General features: G+C 35.7%; 2 protein-coding genes across 7 annotated transcripts; both read right to left on the bottom strand.

Moving 5' to 3' along the window:
* Nucleotides 1–6,385, bottom strand: LOC113725943 (secretory carrier-associated membrane protein 5-like). Its single transcript, XM_027249394.2, has 13 exons — nt 5,968–6,385; nt 4,955–4,999; nt 4,307–4,417; nt 4,161–4,223; nt 3,285–3,318; nt 2,680–2,802; nt 1,905–1,967; nt 1,713–1,806; nt 1,195–1,240; nt 1,043–1,110; nt 726–774; nt 494–559; nt 1–367 (listed from the first exon to the last, which is right to left on the bottom strand). Exons 1-13 carry the CDS (start codon nt 6,025–6,027, stop codon nt 281–283), a joined length of 909 nt encoding a protein of 302 aa, XP_027105195.1. The 5' UTR covers nt 6,028–6,385; the 3' UTR covers nt 1–280.
* Nucleotides 6,386–8,839: 2,454 nt separating this feature from the next.
* Nucleotides 8,840–17,861, bottom strand: LOC113725944 (uncharacterized). Of its 6 annotated transcripts, none has more exons than XM_027249395.2 (16): nt 17,266–17,861; nt 15,930–16,024; nt 15,686–15,793; nt 15,254–15,289; nt 15,008–15,118; nt 14,795–14,878; nt 14,596–14,714; nt 13,933–14,034; nt 13,213–13,329; nt 13,064–13,129; nt 12,826–12,892; nt 12,284–12,337; nt 11,650–11,739; nt 9,529–9,555; nt 9,404–9,430; nt 8,840–9,221 (listed from the first exon to the last, which is right to left on the bottom strand). In XM_027249395.2, the coding sequence occupies exons 2-16, from the start codon at nt 15,987–15,989 to the stop codon at nt 9,075–9,077; spliced, it is 1,215 nt and encodes a 404-aa protein (XP_027105196.1). In that variant the 5' UTR covers nt 15,990–16,024; nt 17,266–17,861; the 3' UTR covers nt 8,840–9,074. The 6 variants fall into 6 exon arrangements, with proteins under 6 accessions (XP_027105196.1, XP_071930425.1, XP_071930427.1 ...); XM_072074324.1 differs by having other exon boundaries at nt 9,368–9,430; XM_072074326.1 differs by lacking the exon at nt 15,254–15,289 and having other exon boundaries at nt 9,368–9,430.
* Nucleotides 17,862–21,562: the final 3,701 nt, after the last annotated feature.

A 21,562-nucleotide genomic window follows, 5' to 3' on the forward strand; every position in this document is an offset into this window, starting at 1 on the left:
TACCCAAAGCGCTCAATGAGACAAAATTGAATAAACTGAATCTCAACGACAAATTTACAGAGGGGCAAAGTCTATAGTTTAAGCATACAGCAGATCTGGTATACCTTGTCATATGTCCAATGATCAATCTCTAAGTGTAGTTTTTGTAACAAACAAATATGACTAACATAACAAAAAATGAACACTCGACTAGATGTAAGATCCACTGCTCTCAAGAGCTATAAAAGCAAGGTAACCCCAACCAACACCTGACTGCCAGTAGGCTGAGCAGTTGAATGCATTACACTGCAGATCTCAACGCTCCTCTAGCAGCCTCTCGCTTCATCTCTGCAGCTTTGCCACTGCCTCGGAAATACATGTACACTTGCTGCAGTAGGAGAAAGCAAGAGCCAGCAAAAAGAAATGAGAACATACTTTTTAGGTAGAATAGGAGGAGGAGATGGGTGAATGTAATATAACCGAGTAACTTCAAGCACAAGCAACAAATTTAGACCTGAATAACCCAAACGCTGAGAACTGATTCAAGACAGAACAGACCAAACCCAATGAAGTAGAAAACCTGTTAAGGAGAATATGCGAATATGAATATCTTCCAAAATTGTTGCTGCTAATATTACATAATTAGAGAGAACCAGATGTTGAGGTGTGGATACAATAGAACTTTAAGGCAGGGTTTACACGGTTGCAAGTCATGCTCAAGAGAGCAAAATAAGAATGATATTTACCCCAACTAAGACCTGCTTGCTGATGAGGTCTACAGCAGGCAGGATACCCCTGTTCCAAAAAACCACACAATATTAGATTGTCAGCACTAGAATTTATATACTGATAAACTTATCATATCCTTTTTCTTTTCTGGGAAGGAGAGGGGAATCAACAGAGCGATGAGTGGCCATATTGATTAGCTGTCAATTTTGAAATAATCATACTAATCTTAACTTTTTTTAAGTCATTATCTCCACCATTTTTAGCAAAAAAAAATTGAGACTCATAATTAACATAACAAGTTCAAGAAATCAAACAAATGGAATAAGGAACTTACGCTAGAGATTTTCCTTTGAAAACTACAGGAGGAGCAACCGCAGCAAAGATGACGAAGATAATGTGAAGCTATAAACAAGGGCAGGATATCAGCCATATTTACATAACCAGCTAACACGGAACAGAATCATGGAAACAAGTAAACGCACTGACCAAGTAAAACAAGAAAAACCACCCAAACTTCATAGCACTATCAGTCCTGCAATAAGAATGTGCTGTTAATATTACAAGAAAACTCTTTGAAGTGAACTCGATAAACTAACAATAAAATGAAGGTCCCAGATGTTATTGATGTGAAAGGTAAATCTCAAAACCAATCCATCCAGGTAAACTCAAACATTATGTAACGGACCCAACCCTCCCAATTGCCTCATTTAAGCACTGGATAAACCTCATGTAACAGCACCATAAGAACATTCATAACTTCATAGCAAAGAGAGAATTATCAAGCTAGCTATAGTATAACTAATATATCCAATCTAATACCCTACATTTTTGCCGGTTTAAGTCAAAACTGACTACCATCCATATCACCAGTGCATATAGAAGGATAACTTTCTAACAATGTCAAGAAACAAATAAGAACATGTTTATACCCTCTAACCCCATAAGTTCAACAGAATAAATGGTAATGCTACAGCCAAAACAAAGTCAATAAAAAAAACGCATACCTAAAGGCATTATATAGTGGCCTGTACCACAACACATAGGCTCCTGGGACACCTGATATGAAGTATATAATAGCAAGAAACCAGATTTTTGGGTCTACAAAGAAGGAATGTTGAAAAGGTTACACCACAGGACACAGAGGGGACAGACAAATGACCAAAGAAATGAAAGGAACCAAAATTTCAGGAACGAACCTCCCTCTTTAATCCATGCTGTGGTAACTGCTATGACGTTCCAGAAAAGACATGCTACAAGTCCTGCTCACCACAAACACAATTCCTCTTAAATGGAGGTAATAACCAAAAAAAAATAGCAGGTTTAAATATGCAAATGGAACAATCAAATGAGATCCAGTCCCAATTCATTAAAAGGTTACAACCATAGCAAAGACGCTGATTGATGCACAGTTACAAATTTTTCCACAGATCTCAACAAAAAAAAGGAATATAAAAAACAACGGTAAGGATATCTGCTCAGTTACAAAATTTTCCAGCTTGTAATAAGGTATTTATGTCAGAAATAGATTCAGATAAGTAATATAACCTCCTCATTGGTAAAGGCTATGTTTTCAGAATCCTTTCAATGACCAGGAAAGAATTTCCATTGAATAACCAGTCTTATCCCCAATCAAGAATTTTCAGGCCAGAATAGATTTCAATATTTACCAAACCTGAAAATAAATGCTTAGCGATGTTAAAAAGAAATCTAAAAGCTATCTTCCTCTTTTAATATTTCAACCAGCCTGATATATGGGAGATAGAGTTGATATCTATGATTCCAATAAGCTTCTGATATGCTCCAATCCAAATCCCCTTCCCTAGGATATAAAAGGGGGAATGATAAATTTCACATGCAGTGGAAAGGTATCCCAGCATTGGCGAGAATGATGACAAATAATTTCATGAAGGCAATGAGCATTTAAGCAAATCACTTTAAACTTCAATGGAGGCTAACCAAAATACGACATACCCAAAAAGGTTGTGAATGCAACATACTGCATTCTCTGAAGATGAATTGGAATATCATTTCCGATGTCATGATGGATAATTGGAAAGAATGGTGGCCAGTTTTTCTCCTCAAGAACAATACCAGCTGCAAGGCAACAAAGGCAAGTCAACCCTTTATTAATATTGGGAAACCAAAGATTGTGACAGATAAATTTCATCTGTCATCCATGAGAAAGCGTTAAAGATGAGACCACCTGTCAAAGACGTTGCAAACAGAGAAATCAAAGAAAATGATATCCATTCTTCTACTTTATTAAATTCTCACTCTGTATCTCTTTCTCTTTTTCATTTTTCCTCCCATTATTGGGGGTTGAAAACATAAAATCTTGTTTGATAAGTAGAAAGATTTCCATCAGGAACAAGCTTATTTTCTGCCAACTCAAAAGACTATCAAAATGTTCAACTACATATAGAGATATTAGCAGACTAGCCACAATAGCATTGTGAGGTGCCTCCCCAGATGAGCACCAAGCAAGCAAAGGCAGGTAGAATGGGATGCAGCACCAAAACAGTGATTAAGACAAGGGGGGGGAGAGAGAGAGAGAGAGGGAATAGCAAAGAAAGAACCTCTGGCAGCAGCCTCTTCTTTCCGCTTTACATCCTGCAGAGGATCAATAAATCAAAATACTACAAGTTAATACTACAAGTTTCCGCTTTAGCAATCCATGAAAGTAGAAGCAACTAGAATGTAAACATGAATGTTTCTGAGGAGCCAGAAGGATATTCATTTAATATTGACAACCAGCCAAAAAGTGACGCAGCCTTAAAGACAGCACCTACAGCCACACATGGAACCTTTTAGATAAGAGAAATTTCAGGTCTCTGTCGTGTTCTAAGAGTGTTTAAAAACTTGTGCAGCCATTTAAATATAGTTAGTCAGATTTTTAGTCGTTGCCAAATTGTTTATAGAAACTCCATGGATGGTAAAAGAAAAGGTTGGTTGGGTAGAACCAATTCACATCCTTTAACCCATTGAACAGGCCATGCCAAAATACTTCTAGTACCAGCTGATAAAATTTCCAAATAGTTGCATCATACAGTACAATTAAGGGCCTAAAGATGCTCTCAAGGTTTGAAGACGCAAAGCAATCTGACACAATAATGAGCAGTTACAACAAAACCAACATATTCCCAAACATGTCGTCATAAGCTAACAAGAGATCCAGGCTTTACATAATGAAACAAACAAGAAGAAAGCAATATAAATCCCATTTTCTTCTTGTTTGAAAATAATGAAACACACTTATAGAAATTAAACTTTCATAACTGGACTGTTAACATTATAAATAGTAATGCTTGGGGGCAATCACAATAACCGATATACATTAGAAGTTATTTATTTAGAATCCAAGACAAAGTAATAGAGCAAAAGTCATCTTGCAGAAAAATATAAAGTGCATCAGGCAAAGATCAACAAAATGATGATTTTCAGTCAACAAGTACCTGTTCCCTCCTCCTCAATTCAGCTTCCTTAGCTTGCAGCTCCTTCTCTTTCTTTTTCAAATCCTAATTGGGACACAATAAAATTAGACATAACTACTGTTGAAAAACATAAGGTATTATATGATAGTTCTAAGGATTGGACCTACTGCAGCATTATCCAGAGGAATATCAATTGAGGCGGTACTGTTATAGAAATCAGCAGGCTCAGGTGGAAGAGGCGAAAGCCTTGAGTGTGTTGCTGCAGGGACACTGCCGGACTGAAATTCGAGAAAGATAGATGGCATTAATGAGTTTCTTTATTCCTTCGAAAGAGAAAAGGAAAACTATTTGAAGGAAAAAAATTTTTGTAACACATTATACGAGGTAATTGAATCAAGTATTAAAGAGAGACAGAGAGAGAGAGAGACGACGTCACCAGTCTTGTAGCAATACACAGAGAATGAAAAGAAAAAACTTAAAAGATAATTCATTCATCTAAATCATCTGCATGAACAAATGAGTTCACAACACTGGCAAAAGCACACCATTGAACTAGAAACCTTCCTCTAAAGCATTGAAGAACGTTAAATGTGATGCCAAAAGTATCCTTTTGATGTAAATAGACAAAGCCATGTTAGTATGATATATCAATACCACGTTTATCAAAAATTAGGATATAGTTCAAATGCACGACTATCATCCAGCCTACATCGCTCTAAAACATGGGGAATACAACATTTTAATTTAAAGCAAACTAAAAACTGGCCATTTTAACTATATGACAGGAAGAACTAAAGGCATAATGATGTACTTACTGTTGTATAAAAAGCTCCTCCACTAAACTTAGATTTCCCTCCATCCTGCCATAAATTCAAAAATAAAAGCAATTTAAAGAATCATAAATTTGAACATCTCTTCAAACTCAGTGCATCATATTGAATAACTATGCATAATATGTATGGTAAAGCTATTACTTAGAACTGCATAAATAGAATCAGAAAACATAGCCTCATCCTCAACAAATTACTGTAAGTTACTTTTCTAGATCAAATGCTGACTTTTCCAACTCTCAAAGGACTAAAACCATCTACGCCAATAATCTAAAATATCACACTTCTCTGAACTCCAGCATCAGAAATGTCACTCTACTGCATAAATTTTTTGGGTTGCCGCCCCAAGTACCGAAAGAATAGGAGTATACCAAATATCTAGATACATCAGAGTTGGGAAGGCCATCATTTTTCATCCTACCTATAATACTCCAACCTCAATCAGCAGGCCTCCAACAATAATCGATGGTTTGAGTACCAATAAGTCTTCCTGTCTGTCTGTCTCTCTCTCTCTTCCCCCCCCCCCCCCCCCAAAAAAAAAGTGAAAAATTAAAATAGAAGAAACCCCCAGCCACCCGCTTGAAACTTCTCGCAGATCAATAATTACCAAAGCGCTTATGATTTCAGCTCTAATTGCAGATCAATTTGTACAGCCAGTCAAACAAAAGTCAACCTAGTTAGAAGTACATAAATTCCACTTGAAAACAGGCAATCGACCGGGCAAAAACTCAGAAAATAAAAAAGTAATTATGAGAAACACTACTGTAACAGAATTCCAAATTTCAGGATAGAACCGCTCATGCTATCAACCGCCAAGAATCTTACAGCCCACAAAAACCTCAATAAATCTTCCCAACTCACGGCTAAGAAAGCACATAATACCCAAAGCCCGCATACCGACATACAGATTAACCACCGAGCAACCGAAAATTCAAGCATAATTACATAAAACGGGAAATTAGTACAAAATCAGACGGTAAAGTAAGAAGCAAACTTACAGCAAAGGGATTGACTTCTTCTTCTTCGTCAAAAGGGTTCCGATCATAACGGCCAGCCATTGCAGAGAGTTTGTTAACTATTGGGCTTACGGAGATCTGATAATAGTAGCACTAGAAGTATATTTTTAAAATTTATAATATATAAAAAAAAAAAAAAGAAAGCAAAAAGCAAAAAGCTTAGCAGGCAAGAAATTAAGGAGAAGAGTTTTGGAAGATTCAAAATATATGAGGTGTCTAAGCGCTGGAGAGATAGATGGAGAAGACCCTTTTGGCTTTTTTTACAACTAGTATTGAAGTTTACAATGTACTACTACTACTAGTACCAGATGTGAAATTGGGAAGAAAGCAAGAAAGGAAAAAGTTGAAAACGTAGAAAGCGAAAATGAAAGACTTGTCCTCCGCCCTTGGCCTGTTGGTCAGCCAATCCTGGAGTGCTTTTTTTGAATAATAATAATAAGACAAGACGACATTAGAAATTTGGCTAATGCCTATTTCTTCTCTGCCTTGTCCGATAAAATTACTGCCAACTGGAAAAGGAAAGCAGAACCGACCGCGTAAATTTTATATGGGGGAAAGAAATACTTTGCCACCGGAAATATTTTGATTCTAATTTTGTCTTGGTCTTGTTTCCTTTGCTTTTTTTTTTTTTTAAGAAAAATTTTCTACTTTTTCATAACTATTTCTTTTACGCGTTTTTCAATTACCTTTTTTTTTTTTTATGATACATCAAATCCTAAAAATGCTATAATAATACACATGGATATTACAATTTGAGAACATTGTCCTATAAAATTTTACCCAACTCGAGTAGTTCTTAGAGCCAATCTAGGTGCATTACTCAACAAGTACATTTGAGGCAAATAAACTTCCCATAATAACATTTCAAGCTCTTTCTTTTCATGTTCGATCCACTGATCCTAAACGCATTATAATTTTAAGATTTCCAAAATTTCTTACGAGTGAATACTTTCTTATAATCAATTTACTAGTTACCTGAAAAAAAAAAAAAGATAAGATAATTACGTGACGATCTCAAAAAACAGCAAGTTATACTCGAAATATATTTTTGGATACGTTATTATGTCTACCAACTCTTCGGTATATTATGCTGTATTTTCATTGGAATGTAAAACTTCTACTGTGGCTGATCTAGTACTACAAAAACTGAAGTCCTGTTTGATAACTTAACTCAGCACTTAAATTTAATGAGTTCAGATTTTAATATATTTAATTGCGTTTGATAACAAAAAAAAAAACAGAACATATGAATTAATTAAGTGATACTGAATCCTCTAAGTTAAATACTATTCATTTATCACTTAATGTGATATAAACTCAATCGTATCAAATTTAGTATTTAATAATTCAATAATTTAATGGATTCAGATTTCAGCTTTCTTTTATCAAACGCAGACTAAGTTGAATAATTCCATAAACCTGTCTTCCCGTTGAACTGCTTTTTACCATTTTTTTTTTCTTTTTTCGTTCTGATAACGAAGTGGTTAGATAGTTAAAAGTCGTGTTAATGAGTCTCTAAACGGGAGTCTCAACTGCTCCAATATGTGCCTACGAAATGATCATTTATTGATGATAGGTAGATGCCACAGAGTTCAGAAAATGGGTGGGATTAGCTATGTGAGTTTTGGGGTGAAGCTAGTCTTTATTGCATGTAGGAATCAATCTATTAAACAATAATGATATAGCAGTTGACATGATCTCCAAGTTGTTGTGTATTCAAGGGATCATTTCAGAACCCTCCCTCGAGTTTGGCTAATGTACATAGATAGATCATGCGTTAAGTATAGCCATGTCCAAAAGCAGCCTAATCTGAGTTTGGCTAATGGGTCTCTAGTGTTAGTTTTTTTTTTTTTAAAAAAAGTATAATTAATTTGAAAAAAAGTATCTAAATGTAGAAGTGCAATAATAATTATGATTGTGTATATTCACGTGATAAGTTAGGTTTAATTTTAGGTCTATTAACAAATATCGGTTAGGCATCCCGTTAAAATATTCAAAACTTTTAATATGGGGCAAATGAGTGTACCATTTGTTTAGCCTTGGCATTTTTAAGATGTAACATTTGCCACATTTGTTTTAGTTGAAAATTTGGGAACTAATCTAAAATTAGGGCTGTATCTCAACACACTAATTTTGGAATGGAACAGTCGAAAATCCAATTAAAAGGTAATCAATCTTTTTGAAACGAAATTTATTTTATTTTATTTCAAATTTTTGTCAAAATGCGTGGTCATGAAGAAACACTACTGTGATTGTTGATTCCAAAAAAAAAAATAAAAATGACACTATGTTTGACATAATGGTTACTAATTTACAATCCGACCAGTCAACGCAAAAGTCAGTGGCAGCCACAAAAAGATAGTTGAATTTTGACCGGCAAAGCGGAAGCCGGGGGGAGCACTTGGGTTTATCCTTAAATCACTTGTCAATTAGGCCTTTTGACCATATTTCCTGCGACATTATTCAGTGTCTGAATGCAATTATTCTTTTATATCTTCTGATTGCAGTTAATGTTCCTTCTCGTATCTCAAACGTCAAAACCATCTAGAAGGCCACAGTTTCCCCAAACCCTTTGCTTTCTCGACTAAAATTTGAGATCCAAATAGGTCCTGAGCCAACATATTCCGGGTTGGAAAAACTAGTCCTGCCTACTCCAGCATCTCAAGAATCCACGGGGTATTAGAGACACGTTGGGAAACAATTTGCATCCCAAAGCATTCATTGACAGATCAAGCAGACGGCAACAACATGGTCGATGTAACTGAAGACCGCCATCATTAACTGAGTCATGATTTTCCAATGGCATGATGGGGCTTTGACGTCATCAAATATGCATCAGATTTTACATATCCCATGACACAAAGGCCGTTTCATGAAGCATTAAACATGGAAGGGGAATTAGTGAGGAGAGGAAGATTAGGGATACCCCGAGTCATTTGTAACATTAGTGGAAACAAAAAAAAAAAATGAATTACAGGCACAAATAAATAATGGCACTATTGAAACAATGAATTAATGATGATGATCATTATAGCCTGCAGAGACTAAGAACTACAGTGTGTGAATCTGAGTGATCGGACAAACTAAGGCTACGCTTTATGATGCCGTCTTCTGCTGTATCGCCGCCGCCTTCTTTGGCTTCCTTTATATGGATCCACCCAGTATCTGTCCTCTTTAATGGCTCGCTCCCACCGATCTTCAAATGTCTGAAGCTCTGATGTTGATTGCCTCCTAACCTGCACAAGGTGCAAAAGAAGAATGATAGCGTTAGGGGGGCATGAATCTTTTATTCTATCGAAAAGCACTTCATGGTAATGTGTATGATCTTAAGGTCTTTTTCTCTAGACAGATCTACAAGGTTCAAGAGAAACAGGAATACAACTGATGAAAGCAGCACATCAGTGATCCAGTGCCTCACCTCAGATCGTACATCAACTTCATGCCTCTGAGATTAAAAAAAAAAGAACCGATGTGTAAATGCAAGATAAAGAAGCAAGGAACGAGGGACAAGATAAAGAAGCAACCATAAGATAAAGTCTATACCTTTGTTGACCCTCCAGCAATTGAGGTCTGCACAAAGATCAAACATTGTCAATGGATGTCAATGTTTTATTATCATTACCTTGTCATCAACTTGTTAAAAAGCACCGAGACAGAGGAGCATACATGGTAAGCAAATCAGGCACAGATCCAAGACCTGAAATCGTAAGCTCCTCCCGACCAAAAACCTAGCACTGAGTTGCGAGCAAAAACTAGGTGCACTACCAATATGTCAAAATTCTTCAATGCATATACAAGCAACTTCAGGATCAGGAAAAGTAATCTTTTGGTTCAGTGCCTTGGTTTTTCTGAAATAAGGCTTCTTGCAGCTATTGGCTTTATATAGCTTTGTTTCCCAAGTAATTGAAGATTTCTCTTCCTTAATACGTGACGAAGCAAAAATTATGTAAGCGTTAGAAGTTATTTAATGGAACCCTCGTATCCTTAGCAGCTACTTAATATTGACATTATATCTATTTCAACTGCTAGCTCAACCATCTGAAACTATCTGTCTTATCAAAGATACATAGGTGGGGGTAGGTTAATCAGCCCAACAGTGCTTTGAGAAACTAAGTTTTGAACAAGAGTCCCCTCACATGCAGGCCACGACTACATAGATGTGGGAGTTGGATTCATATATTTGGCATATTTCAATTATTCAGTCAACCACCTCCTCTGTACAGCAACCATAAGAGTGTGTTCACTTACTGGAGTTAGTAGCAACTGCTAGAGTGTTTTCACTTTTGTTGAAGTTAGTAGCAATATACAAAAAGGAAACTGCAAATCAGTCAAATAGCCAGCAACTTTGATGATAGATGGTGGCGAACTAAAGGCTTAATAATCGAGTGAAAACTTAAGTACAAGAATTATCCTAAAACATGCAGGCAGTTTAATTCCACTAGGTCATTATAAGGCTAACACTTAAAGCCTTGTGCCTCGTGGAATTTGATCTTTGATGGTATCTGTTTTTCTGTATGGTGGCTGGCTATTTTATAATTGAGGGCAGGTATGCAAATCTTCAGGGGCTATTTACCAAGAATTCATTTTTAGAAGAACGTCAAAAAATATTGTCCTTTTAATTCATTTTCCATAAAACGTGGAAATCGATTTCTCTAAAATCAACTTTCCAAAGCCCATTTTAAAGAAATCAACTTATCTAGGAGTCTCCATTCCTTACTTCCAAATTCTATTCCTTCTTCCTCCACCATAGTTGGCCAGTCTCATTACCTCAAACCCTCCGTTGTCTATTGTCATACTCATTATTGCAGCAGACTCTTTGTAAAGACAGGTGGATTGATAAACTACTGCATATGCTTGCACTAATGGGTGCAGGTTTTACCACCCTGATCCAGCTTTTTGGCTAATGCTGTATAAAACAATGGTCATTGAAATTGGGATTTGGTACAAAAAGGTAAGAAAAGAACCTGGAAATAATGGAGGTCATGCTAGACCCAGAAACATCAAGCGAAGACTTTGTCTTTGTAAAATTCTGAAGTGATTTTAAAGTTTAAATGGCCACATAGTATCTATATATTATTCATTCAGAGAGGATTTTGCAGTGGAACGAGTACCAAGCATCAAAGATCAGGAATCCGGAAAACAATGTGCCCCTCTTCTTCTTCTTCTCGCCACAGGGATATTGCAGTCTATCTTGTTTCATAAAACTTTTAAGGTCAAAATCCACTTCTCTGTTTTTAAACAAGGCTGAATTTTAACAGAAGTTGAGGCCGGGTTCTCCAAGATAGCCTCTAAGGTGATTTTTGCATAGATTAAAAAAAGGAAATATTTCTTTAATTGCGATTCAAAACCAAAATGTTAAAGGCATATAACCCAAATTACCAGAATCCAACAAAAACATTTTAAACATTTTAAGGAAAAATAAAAAGACAGAAAACTTAAAGCTTTTCATTAGCTGCAATTTAAACATCTAAGAAGTGAAATATCAATAATGAAGTAGCTTATCAAGGACCAAAACTTCCGCCCCCTAAACAGAATTAGAAAAGTTAGTGACTTAGTATTGATGTGAGCTGTAGCATGTAAAATGGTCGCATATGTGTAGCCATGCCATGAAATAACAACCTCGTACATTAAAAGAAAAGAGAAGGAAGTGAATAGGTAGATCACCTTTTTGGCAGATTTCCCTCCCAATGTCTGTATACTCTGATGAACTATATATTCACTATCAACCACTCCCACATTTTTCGTGCGGTCACCCTGTAAGAATGCAAACCGTCATCAGATCCCTAAGGAAACATGTCAACCAAACCCCATTACAGAGAGGATATCTCTCTCTCTCTCTCTCTCTCTCTCTCTCTCTCTCTCACACACACACACACACACAAACACACACACACACACACTCTCTCTCTCTCTCTCTCTGGTGATAACTTTGCATAAAGATGCCATCATCCTGTAGCTTAAGCATTACAGCGACAGACTCAAACAAGCCACTTTGACTAGCCAGCACATCCAATTTTGCAGCAATAGAGAAGCAACACAAAAAAAACCAACTTCAACATTGTAAGAAGTGGCCATAATTTCCAATCCAAACAGGTAAGAAAAATTGGGAGTAACAGTAAAAAATGTTCTGCAGGTTTCATGTCCAGAAGAAACTGGATTCTTTTACATATTACATGGACATACACAAAAGTTCTTTTTAGTATAACAGTGCATATGTAATGAATAGATAAAAAGGAACATGAAGTTCATAACATTATCACGTCAAAACATTGTAGGATAACCCAATTTAATATCTCACCTGCGCACAATATCCCAGTTTCATGTCCATTCCCCATCCATGAACAAGATCACTCTGCAAAAAAAAATGCAATGAAGCAAAACTTTAGTAAATCGAAAGAAAAAACTAAAGTTTCAAAGCTTAATAAAAACGGCTTATATCATCCATCTCTGCTCACAATAGCAGCCAAAATGGGAAACCAGGAAAAATAAAAATAGGCCTAAGAAAAAGTAAAAGACACAGTAAAATTCCTAGTCACCTGTTTCAACACACAAATTACTCAAAGAATTATATGAACCTTGACAAGACAAACACAGACTCATAAATTGCTTAACATTAGGAGGACACAATCTAAAACAATCATTAGAATTAGTTCTTTTTCTCAACATGAAAAAAGGACAAAAAGCCACAGCCACAGCCACAAGTATAACATAATTCACATGCATACCAAGATAAATCATTAGATTCTCAACGACAGACTGCCACAAAGCTATGAATTACCGTGTCAAAATATGTTGAAGTAAAACCTATACCAAGCAGATGAATTTTTTAAAATATCTCACCTGTATTAGGTGCCAGGAACAATGCCACGCAGCTCTTGAAAAGACAGGAGCCATTCCTTCCACGAACCTGCAAAATTGAACCAATTAATTCAACTTCAACCTGAACAATTCGTAAAAACCTTCTTGATAGAAGCATACCAAATAAACCAATACACATTCGTACTCATAAATTAGTAAACAAGTGAGAATACTGGCTAATTGCAAGATAGCAATTGGTGAAGACAGCTAAAAAAATTACCCAGCACATGGTGGCCCATCACTTGCATCCGAACATTTCGTACTGCCTCTGGTTTCATAGACTCTTCTGCATTAAGTTAAAGCATTAGCACCTTTAAAGGCATCTACAAGGTGAATTTAGCATCATATCACAGCGATTATTGAACTCACTGGTGAAACTTCTTTGATCTCTGTCGTATTGTAATTCTATGATGTATACCAGTAGAATTAGGGTCTAAAGCTGGCTGAGATATTTCCAGTCCTTCTGCCTTTACAATCTCCAAGTATCTAAGAAGAAAAAAGAAATGCAAGTAAAAACCAACTCGATATACCTTTTTTAAGGTCACAGGCATTGCTCAAAGAACACCAAGAACATCATACAACTACAGCGCAGCCTAAATTTGAAAACAATGGATTCTCCCATCCCCTGCAATGCTATAATCCGAACTTTGCTGTATTACACATTTGAAGTCTTCACTCCAAAAATAGTTAATTAGAAACATCTAAGTAGAAGTCAAATGAATCTTATGCAGACTGAAGCAAGACCATAGTTCGCAGGAAGAGGAGAGGAGTTAAGCATTGCTCATCCCTATATGCAAGAAGCATATGTGGCACTGACAGAGAGGGAAAGCATTTAAAAATGTTTCCACAAACAAAAGTGATGGAAATTTTTAGTAAATAGAGTTTAAGAACCAAAGGAAAATGGGTCTAGTGATCCTAAAAGATAGGTGATAGATGCCCATTCTACAAAGAAAGCACAAAAGATGCTCGCCGGCTGTTTTTGTTTTCTTCCTCTCAGGATCAGAGGAAGGGGGGGAAAACACAAACCTCTCTTGGGATGCCCATTCTACAAAGAAAGCACAAAAGATACTGCATGAGTAACTACTGTACCTTCTTGGGCAGAAATGCTCCACCCCAAGATCTTCATCCCACAAGAATATGTAATCATAAGCAGATACAACAGCTGGGTGTAAGAAGCGCTTTGCAAACCACCTGAAATCCCATGAGATGCTTAACTGAGAACTACAAAAAAGAACTTTTATGCAAATTCTCCTTTGCTACATATTCTATATAAAAGACCATGGAATCAGAAATTCAAAGTTCAACCGGCAAAATATCAGGATCAAAAGAGCTTCTTTATTATTATTAGTACTACTACCACAACTACAACTACTACGACGACGCCAGGATTGGAAGAGGCAGTCTATCTATACCCTTAATCCGGAGATTTAATCCTATTCTTTTCAGCCTCTTCAAGTTTCTGTATACACCACAAGGTTGCACAAACTATAAATAGTGCTAATAAGTTGGACAGAGGAAGCCATTTAATGATCAACTAGGTCCAAGTCTCACTGAACTGATACGTAGATGTTATTTGAGGCAACACTGGAGGCATAAATCATCAGCAAGGTTTGGCATGAAAACTACAATCTTTGGTCCAGTAAATACCACAATTAACACTCAACAATTTCTAGCACTTAATGGGTAGAACAATTGTATCTCTTATTTGCTACAATGCTCTATTAGGAAACACTTCATTATGAGCATCCTCACCATTTGGTTTGGTTGAAGGCAACCATATGTATTGCCTTCTTACTCCATTCAAGGTTCCACCAACCATCCACATTGCCATCATAGTGGAAAAGAACAATTGTAAAATTCTCTGGAAGAAACTGAATACAAAAACATAAGTTAATAAATATATCCAGAGAGTTTAAACTTCTAGGAATCAAGCACCAACAAAATGTAATACCTTTTGTACGATTCTATCAACATTGTGCTTCTGCTTAATACCAACTGGAATAGCCAATAAGCACTGAGAACTGGGAGTATTGAGCTGCAAATATATAGGATGTTCAGCATAGAAAGAGCTTAAGCACATGAATAATGACCAGTTTATGATAAATCAAGCGGTCATAATTTAGAAGAAATAGGAAATACTGAATTATAGTTCAAGAATAATTACCTCTTTTCTTGAACTATCGCTTGACCATAGAGGCTTTAACTCTAGATCCGATCTGGCCTCAATGATGCCACGAGGTAATGCATTCAAACTCGTAGTAGGTATACCAGAATCCTAGAAAAAGCACCAAACAGATCTCATTAAGTTAATAAACTTCAAGGAAATTCCAACTGCTAATGCAATGATGCAACACAACCATCAAGTGCAAGCAACTGAAAAGAATTGCATGACGTATGCCAAAGTTTATACCTTTAGCATAAAAAAAGGCCTTAATCTTGACTCCATCTGATAAGGAAAGGGGAAACAGGGAGTGAGTAAGTGCACAGGAAAGGGAACATGAAAACTGAACACAGGTGGTCCTTAGCTGTAAAGATTCTATAGAAGTAAAACTGAGTTTACGACAAAACAAAGTATGTAATATTAGCATCCAGGTTGGTACAAAATATGCAATTTGAAATGAACAGGAGAGCAAGAAGTTGATCATTGCAACTCTTAATTCACATAAATTTTTCAATTAAATTTTTTATCCAGAACAGAGAATTAGAAATTGCAATATGATTAGGTTCACATAGGTTCATCCTCGAGCTTATAGCACCACCAAATTATGCTTGTGCTGTGGGTGGTTGCTTTGAATTATGGCAGTGATGGTTTAAACTCATTTAAGCCACCATCTCTACATACCTCTGTTTGTCGGTACTGATAATTGGTGGTCCTATACACCACGAACAACATTAATGTACAGATAACTACCATAAATGGCAGTGGTTTCATCTTTGCTCCACATGTTCCCTGCATCACCACTTCATTAGTTTAACACTTGTGATATTCTTACATAGTCATCAAAGCACAATGCTCAAGTAATCTGTAATCACATCTACCCAGCTTATGGTGAATTGAACAGAAGTGTATGGATCATAGAACCAACCCCATCAAATATAGCGAGCCTTTTTTTCAGCAGCCACCACCATGGTTTAGATGCCCTCATAGGCAACTATTACTTTTAAAGAATCTCATAACAAACTGCAAGAAATGCATATCAAGCTGAAGGATCAATGGAAGAAAATAGAAGCCAAAAAACACAGCACAACTTTTAACTCAGTTACAATAACTAAAGACATTCCATTCTCCTTCTACATCAAACGATTGCACTTCTCAAAACAATCAATCGCCCAAATTTGCAAGATGGTATATCACGTAAACTCAAACCCTTTAACACAGCTTACAGTCAAATTAGAACAATTAAGAACCACAAAGGGAGGAATGGCAATTCAAGAAATAACCAGAAACACATGAATAATGTCCTTAATTATTCCTCCCTACCTTTGCATGTCTTTATTTATTCAAGCTGCAAAAAGAGCCCAAAATTATCCAAATTTGCATCTAAATTTCTTTCCAAGCCTACAATGTGTTTCAATGTTCACGAGGCAATTCTAGTCAAACTGTTTGCAAGACAACTTTGTTCTGCAGGCTGAACAACAAGCTCGCATGGACGTTTGAAAGGGGGGAGGGCAGAAATACATTACCCCGGGCATTATCTTTACCACTTACCAAGAGGCAGCAAAAATGTTCCAAACTGTTCAGCCTAAATGGATGTTCAAGTGTATTGATCTCAAAGATCAAAACGTGGCAGGGACATAATCAATTGACTATCTTCTCTTGTTTTTAATCTTGTGTTTTATTGCTTAAGTTTTCAACTTTCGTCGGACCGCTTCCAATTTTGCTATTTCAATTGAAAAAAAAAAACCTTCAAATAACAAAGATATATATTTGCCCTTTTATTATTTGCCTCCTACACGGCTAATAAAATAAGATGATACTACTACCACGGAGGAGGAGGAGGAGGAGGGACTAGTATTAAGCAGGGAAAAGAAAAATGAACACGTAGCACAAACGCAGCAAAAATGAAGCGTTTAAATTCAATATTAAGCCATCTTTCTATGAAGACGTTTAATAAATTTGAGTGATCAGTATATAACACATTTGTAGCTAGCTTCCAGTAAAGGAAGCACCAAGTAGATGATGGAAAACATTTCATTAAAAAGATAAACACTAAAAAGAGATAAAACCTTTCATTTCCCACTTGATAAGAAACTAAAAAAGGAGATAGCTTTAATCTCTCCCCCCCCCCCCCCCACCCTTAAATTAATCCATGGATCTCAACTTAATCAACATTTCCATCCCAATATCAGAAACACGCCATGGCAAAGGGGAAAAAAAGAATCACAGAAGAAAATAATCCAACAAAAATAGCGAATAAATACCTTTAAAAAAAAGGAAGAAGAATGGAATTGGTCGAGCAAGAAAACGCGCGATCCACACGTGACTAGTTCTGCACCACCGTGTCAGTGAATCCCTTCTCCCCTTTTTAACTTTTTTCAGCTGGAAAACCGAAGAAGCTCCTCCTCTTCCTCCTCCTCCGATGGCCGGCAAAAGCCAGATTGCAACAATTCAACTGGATTAACACTCAGTCGCACTAGTGAGTGTATTTTAGTGTACTTGTAATTGAGAGACTTAAAAATGACTAAATTTAAGTTTCACTATTAATTAAAGTTAAGTAGAACTGGCTTTTTTCTACCTCAAAAAAAATTGTTAAACAAAAGGGAATAAATATGGTGTTAAAGTACGTAGACAAAGAACGAGAAGGAAGAAAAAAAAGGGGGAGGAGGAAAGAGTAAAAGGAGGACGAGGGGCTGGAGAAGGAATCGCCACCTTTTAAGCGGGAAGTATTCAGTAAGAGAAGCAAACAAAAAAAGAAAAGAAAACAGAATATTATGTGTCAGCACATTCGTTAGTGTGTGAGTGTGTGTGTTTCGTCGCCGACGAGGATCTCTCCGATCTCAATCTTACTACTGTCGACGTAAGCAAAGAAAACTGGTCGTCGTACTAGAAAACGAACGAGTAAAGGGGCATTAATTTATCTGTTTGGATGGACTGTTATTTGAAATGTTATTATTTAAAATAATTATTATAATATTTTTTATAATATTATATATATATAATAAAAAAATTAAATATATAAAAATAAATTAAAAAATATATTTATAATACAAGTAAAATATTATTAATAATAGAATTTAGAGCCACGGGCAGAGAGGGCACCGGTCCACCATGCCGTTGCCTAATTGCACCCTCCCCCGGATAATATGTATATCTACGTTCTTTAATAGACGGATAATAATACTATAGTATAATAATGCATACGTTTTATTTGACTACTTTTCTCTGTTATAATACATTATTATAATACCGAGTGGTATAATACAGTACAATGTACCACGGTCGGGTACACGTAGCTAAGCTAACCTTAATTTTTGTTTAGTACTATGCGGTTTGCAGGTACATTTAGCGTTGTACTACTATATTATTATTAGAACCCGTTTGATTGCTATTTTTTGATATTTTTATAGAAAGATGTATTGTAATGATTTGATATATGTAAGGTAAAAAATAATTAAATATTATATTTACGAAAAACTTAAAAATTCTTTTAAAAAATGGCAATCCAAATTATTTTTAACAAGATCAGTGCATTTCCCTTTTTATTTTGGTTATTGTGGTGGTGATTCAGTAATAATTTTCGTGCGGTCAGTTTCATAGTAGAAGCTTGTTCTTCATGGAACATGCACGGAACGAAAAAATAATAATAATAACAGAGAGGAGGAAAAGAGAATATCCGAAGAGTGCTTATTACAAAGCTTAAGAATGTAATAATTTTTAATGTAATTTTCAGAAAATTGTTTTTTCTACTTTGCTTGCCCGGGATAAGCATGCAAAGTTGAGGTACTCTTTATTTGGATTGTGATTTTTTCCAAAAAAAAATATTTATATTTTTCGTGAACATATTTTTTAATGACATTTTTAACTTACATACATCTAGTCGTTAAACTAAGGCCATGCTTGGATTGCTTGTTTCCGTCAGAAAATATTATCGTTTTCCGTTATCACATTTCCCTATCACCTTTTTCCCTCACATATATCAAATCGCTACAGTTAAACACCAGATCCACCTACCCTTTTCGAATTTGACTGATACTAGCAACTAAACTTTTCAAATATGTGTATGTTGCAGTAGTTTATAGTTATAGCAAGTCGTTTTGGTAGAGATGTTTAGTAGTTGCGGTTTTGTGTACGTGTCTCTTTAGAACTCTTCAAAGAATTAAAATCTATCGTTTTATCCATCGTCTGTAGATTAGTATAATTGGGTCTGTTTCTTTATCCTGGAGACAAGGGAGTTGGGGGTGAAGCCAGTAACGACCAATCAGAAAACAGTTCATTATCAATATCGCATCTTAGGACTTGGGAGCTTAGTTTACAGAGGGCGCAAGGATCACCTCAGAATCACAAAGTGACGACTTAACCGGGCTTTGTAGATACTGAGGGGGTCATGTTCTTGAGTGAATTTCAAGCCATTGGAGATATTTTGGGTTCGAGGCACTAAGATGTTTGTTGAATTCCAAATATGTTGAAGCATATTTTTGTTTGACAGATAATATGTGCACTTCATTTTAATATTTTATTACCTGAAGGAAAGTCGAGATCCAAGTGATAATTCTAGTTTCTGGAATGTACTATATTTTTTGTTACATGCACTCTTACCATTTGGTTTATGATATAGTGTAATAAATAAGTACTATATGATTAAAATGATAGTGGAAATGTGATCACAAAAAATGGGAGTGCAAATAATATTTTACGATGTGATTATCACGTGTCTTTTTGTTTTAGGGTTAATGACACTCTGCCCTCCTAAACAAAAATGGTATACACTTTGGCCCCTACCTTAGTAAGTGTTAGGCCTTCAAAACATATAATTTTTTTTTCTCAACTTTGTGCTTAGTATTATTCACACTTTGTTCCTCTATTCAACCAAAGAAATAAGGATTAATCTTATACATATTATCAGTGTATATACTATATCACGGTTAGATATATGACACATGTGCAAAATTTGAATTTAAAATAAAAAATTTGCTCATGCCTCATCCAAATTTGCTCATGCATTATTCATTCAACCATGATAGTGTATACACTGACAGTGTATATAAAATTTACTTAAAAATAAACATACACTTTGCTTTAATAATTAGTAATTCTTTATATAATATATTGAATCAGTCAAAAAGTTATAATATAATTTTAATATTTAAAACTAACATACTTTCTACTAAAACATTATTGATGAAAAAATATCATATATATAATAGTTCTTCAAAATAAACTTTGTATAAGATAATGTTCAATACAAGTTTAAAGATAAAAAATAACAATTACATGCTTTTACTTAATTAACCCAGAAGATATAAATATGTTTTCAAATTACAATATTTGCTCCAAGAATAAGAAATGGTATACGTATTTTATTTTCATATATTTTGAGGATCTAACAATTACTAGGATACTTTTTGGTAAAGCGTATACTTTTTGGTTTAGGTGGCCAAAGTGGGACTTCGCTATGGTTCCCGTGGGGTGTGGGGGATGGGGGGCAAAGTGTTGTTTGACCTTCGTTTCGTTTAGTACATTAGTGATTGAGCCTTTGTGTCATCAACCAAAGGAAAAAAAAAAAAGTACGTCAAGGTTGTTATATTATCAAATTGCTTCTAGAAACAATTAATACGTATAAGAATACGTTATTCATAATTTACGTATTCTTGTTATAGTCTGAAGTTTAGTTAGGTTTCTGTTTTTATTTAAAATAGATATACATCTTTTTTGGTTCGACTAAAATAAGACATTTTTCTTTTTTCTTTTTTTAATGCAATAAAAGATTGGAAAACTTGAAAGATACTCGGTAACCCCACCACCCCAATCGAGCTTTTGTGCTAAACAAAACAAATTTAGAGTTCAGCTTCCAGTGGTGGCTGCCCAAATTGATAAGAGTAAACTTTAGCAACAGCACCTTTTAGGGGCCATTACACGGTTTAGGTTAATTACACCAATAATTGTGGGATGATAGGCTTTTGACGCAATATGGACAGCAAACGTAAAAAGCACAAGGGACTCCATTAGTGGGACTCCATTAGGCTAATCCACTTAATTCAGCAGAAACCAACCGTAGTTACTCCGGTAGGGGACAGTGAATATACAGATTCAACTAGATTAAGAGAGTACTATGACATAATGCTTAGATTTTTTTCACTGCAGGTGAGATTTGAATCATCGTTTACAGTCCAAGGAGGGGCTTAAGCATTTTCAGGTGGCTACCGAGCCATTGATCCAGTGGTTCATCGCCTGTTCAGTCACGGCACAGCACATTGGAGTATTTGCACATACACCGATAATTTTTTTCTTTCACATTGGAATATTTGTTTCTTTAACATTTGTGAAAGAAACATACACCGATAATTAATGTGCTAAAAATCAGGTTGGTCTTATAGGAGCAATGATTATCATTATTAGGCTATGTTAGGTTTGCGGACCAATTGCAGAGAAGGTCCCTTCAAGCCAAATCCAGGGTCTGCTCATCAAATCATGATGGTACCAAACCATTTATGAGATTGAGATGTTTTTTATTTAAATTTGAATTAAATTTCTGGGGCCTACTTCAAAAGGAAGTCATGG

The sequence above is a fragment of the Coffea arabica genome, chromosome 2c, assembly GCF_036785885.1.
Source record: "Coffea arabica cultivar ET-39 chromosome 2c, Coffea Arabica ET-39 HiFi, whole genome shotgun sequence".
Classification (NCBI taxonomy): domain Eukaryota; kingdom Viridiplantae; phylum Streptophyta; class Magnoliopsida; order Gentianales; family Rubiaceae; genus Coffea; species Coffea arabica.

Bases quoted from the DNA above. Each gene is read 5' to 3' on its own strand.
- LOC113725944 (XM_072074324.1), bottom strand. From the start codon at position 15,989: ATGAGGGCATCTAAACCATGGTGGTGGCTGCTGAAAAAAAGGCTCGCT. The intron at 12,338-12,825 runs GTGAGATATTTT...TTTTTTTTGCAG, and splicing joins GTTCCTGGCACCTAATACAG to AGTGATCTTGTTCATGGATG. The intron at 11,740-12,283 runs GTGAGATATTAA...GCATTCTTACAG, and splicing joins AACTGGGATATTGTGCGCAG to GGTGACCGCACGAAAAATGT.
- LOC113725943 (XM_027249394.2), bottom strand. From the start codon at position 6,027: ATGGCTGGCCGTTATGATCGGAACCCTTTTGACGAAGAAGAAGAAGTC. The intron at 1,968-2,679 runs GTATGTCGTATT...TGTGGTGAGCAG, and splicing joins TGCATTCACAACCTTTTTGG to GACTTGTAGCATGTCTTTTC. The intron at 560-725 runs GTAAATATCATT...TCTCCTTAACAG, and splicing joins GCAAGCAGGTCTTAGTTGGG to GTTTTCTACTTCATTGGGTT.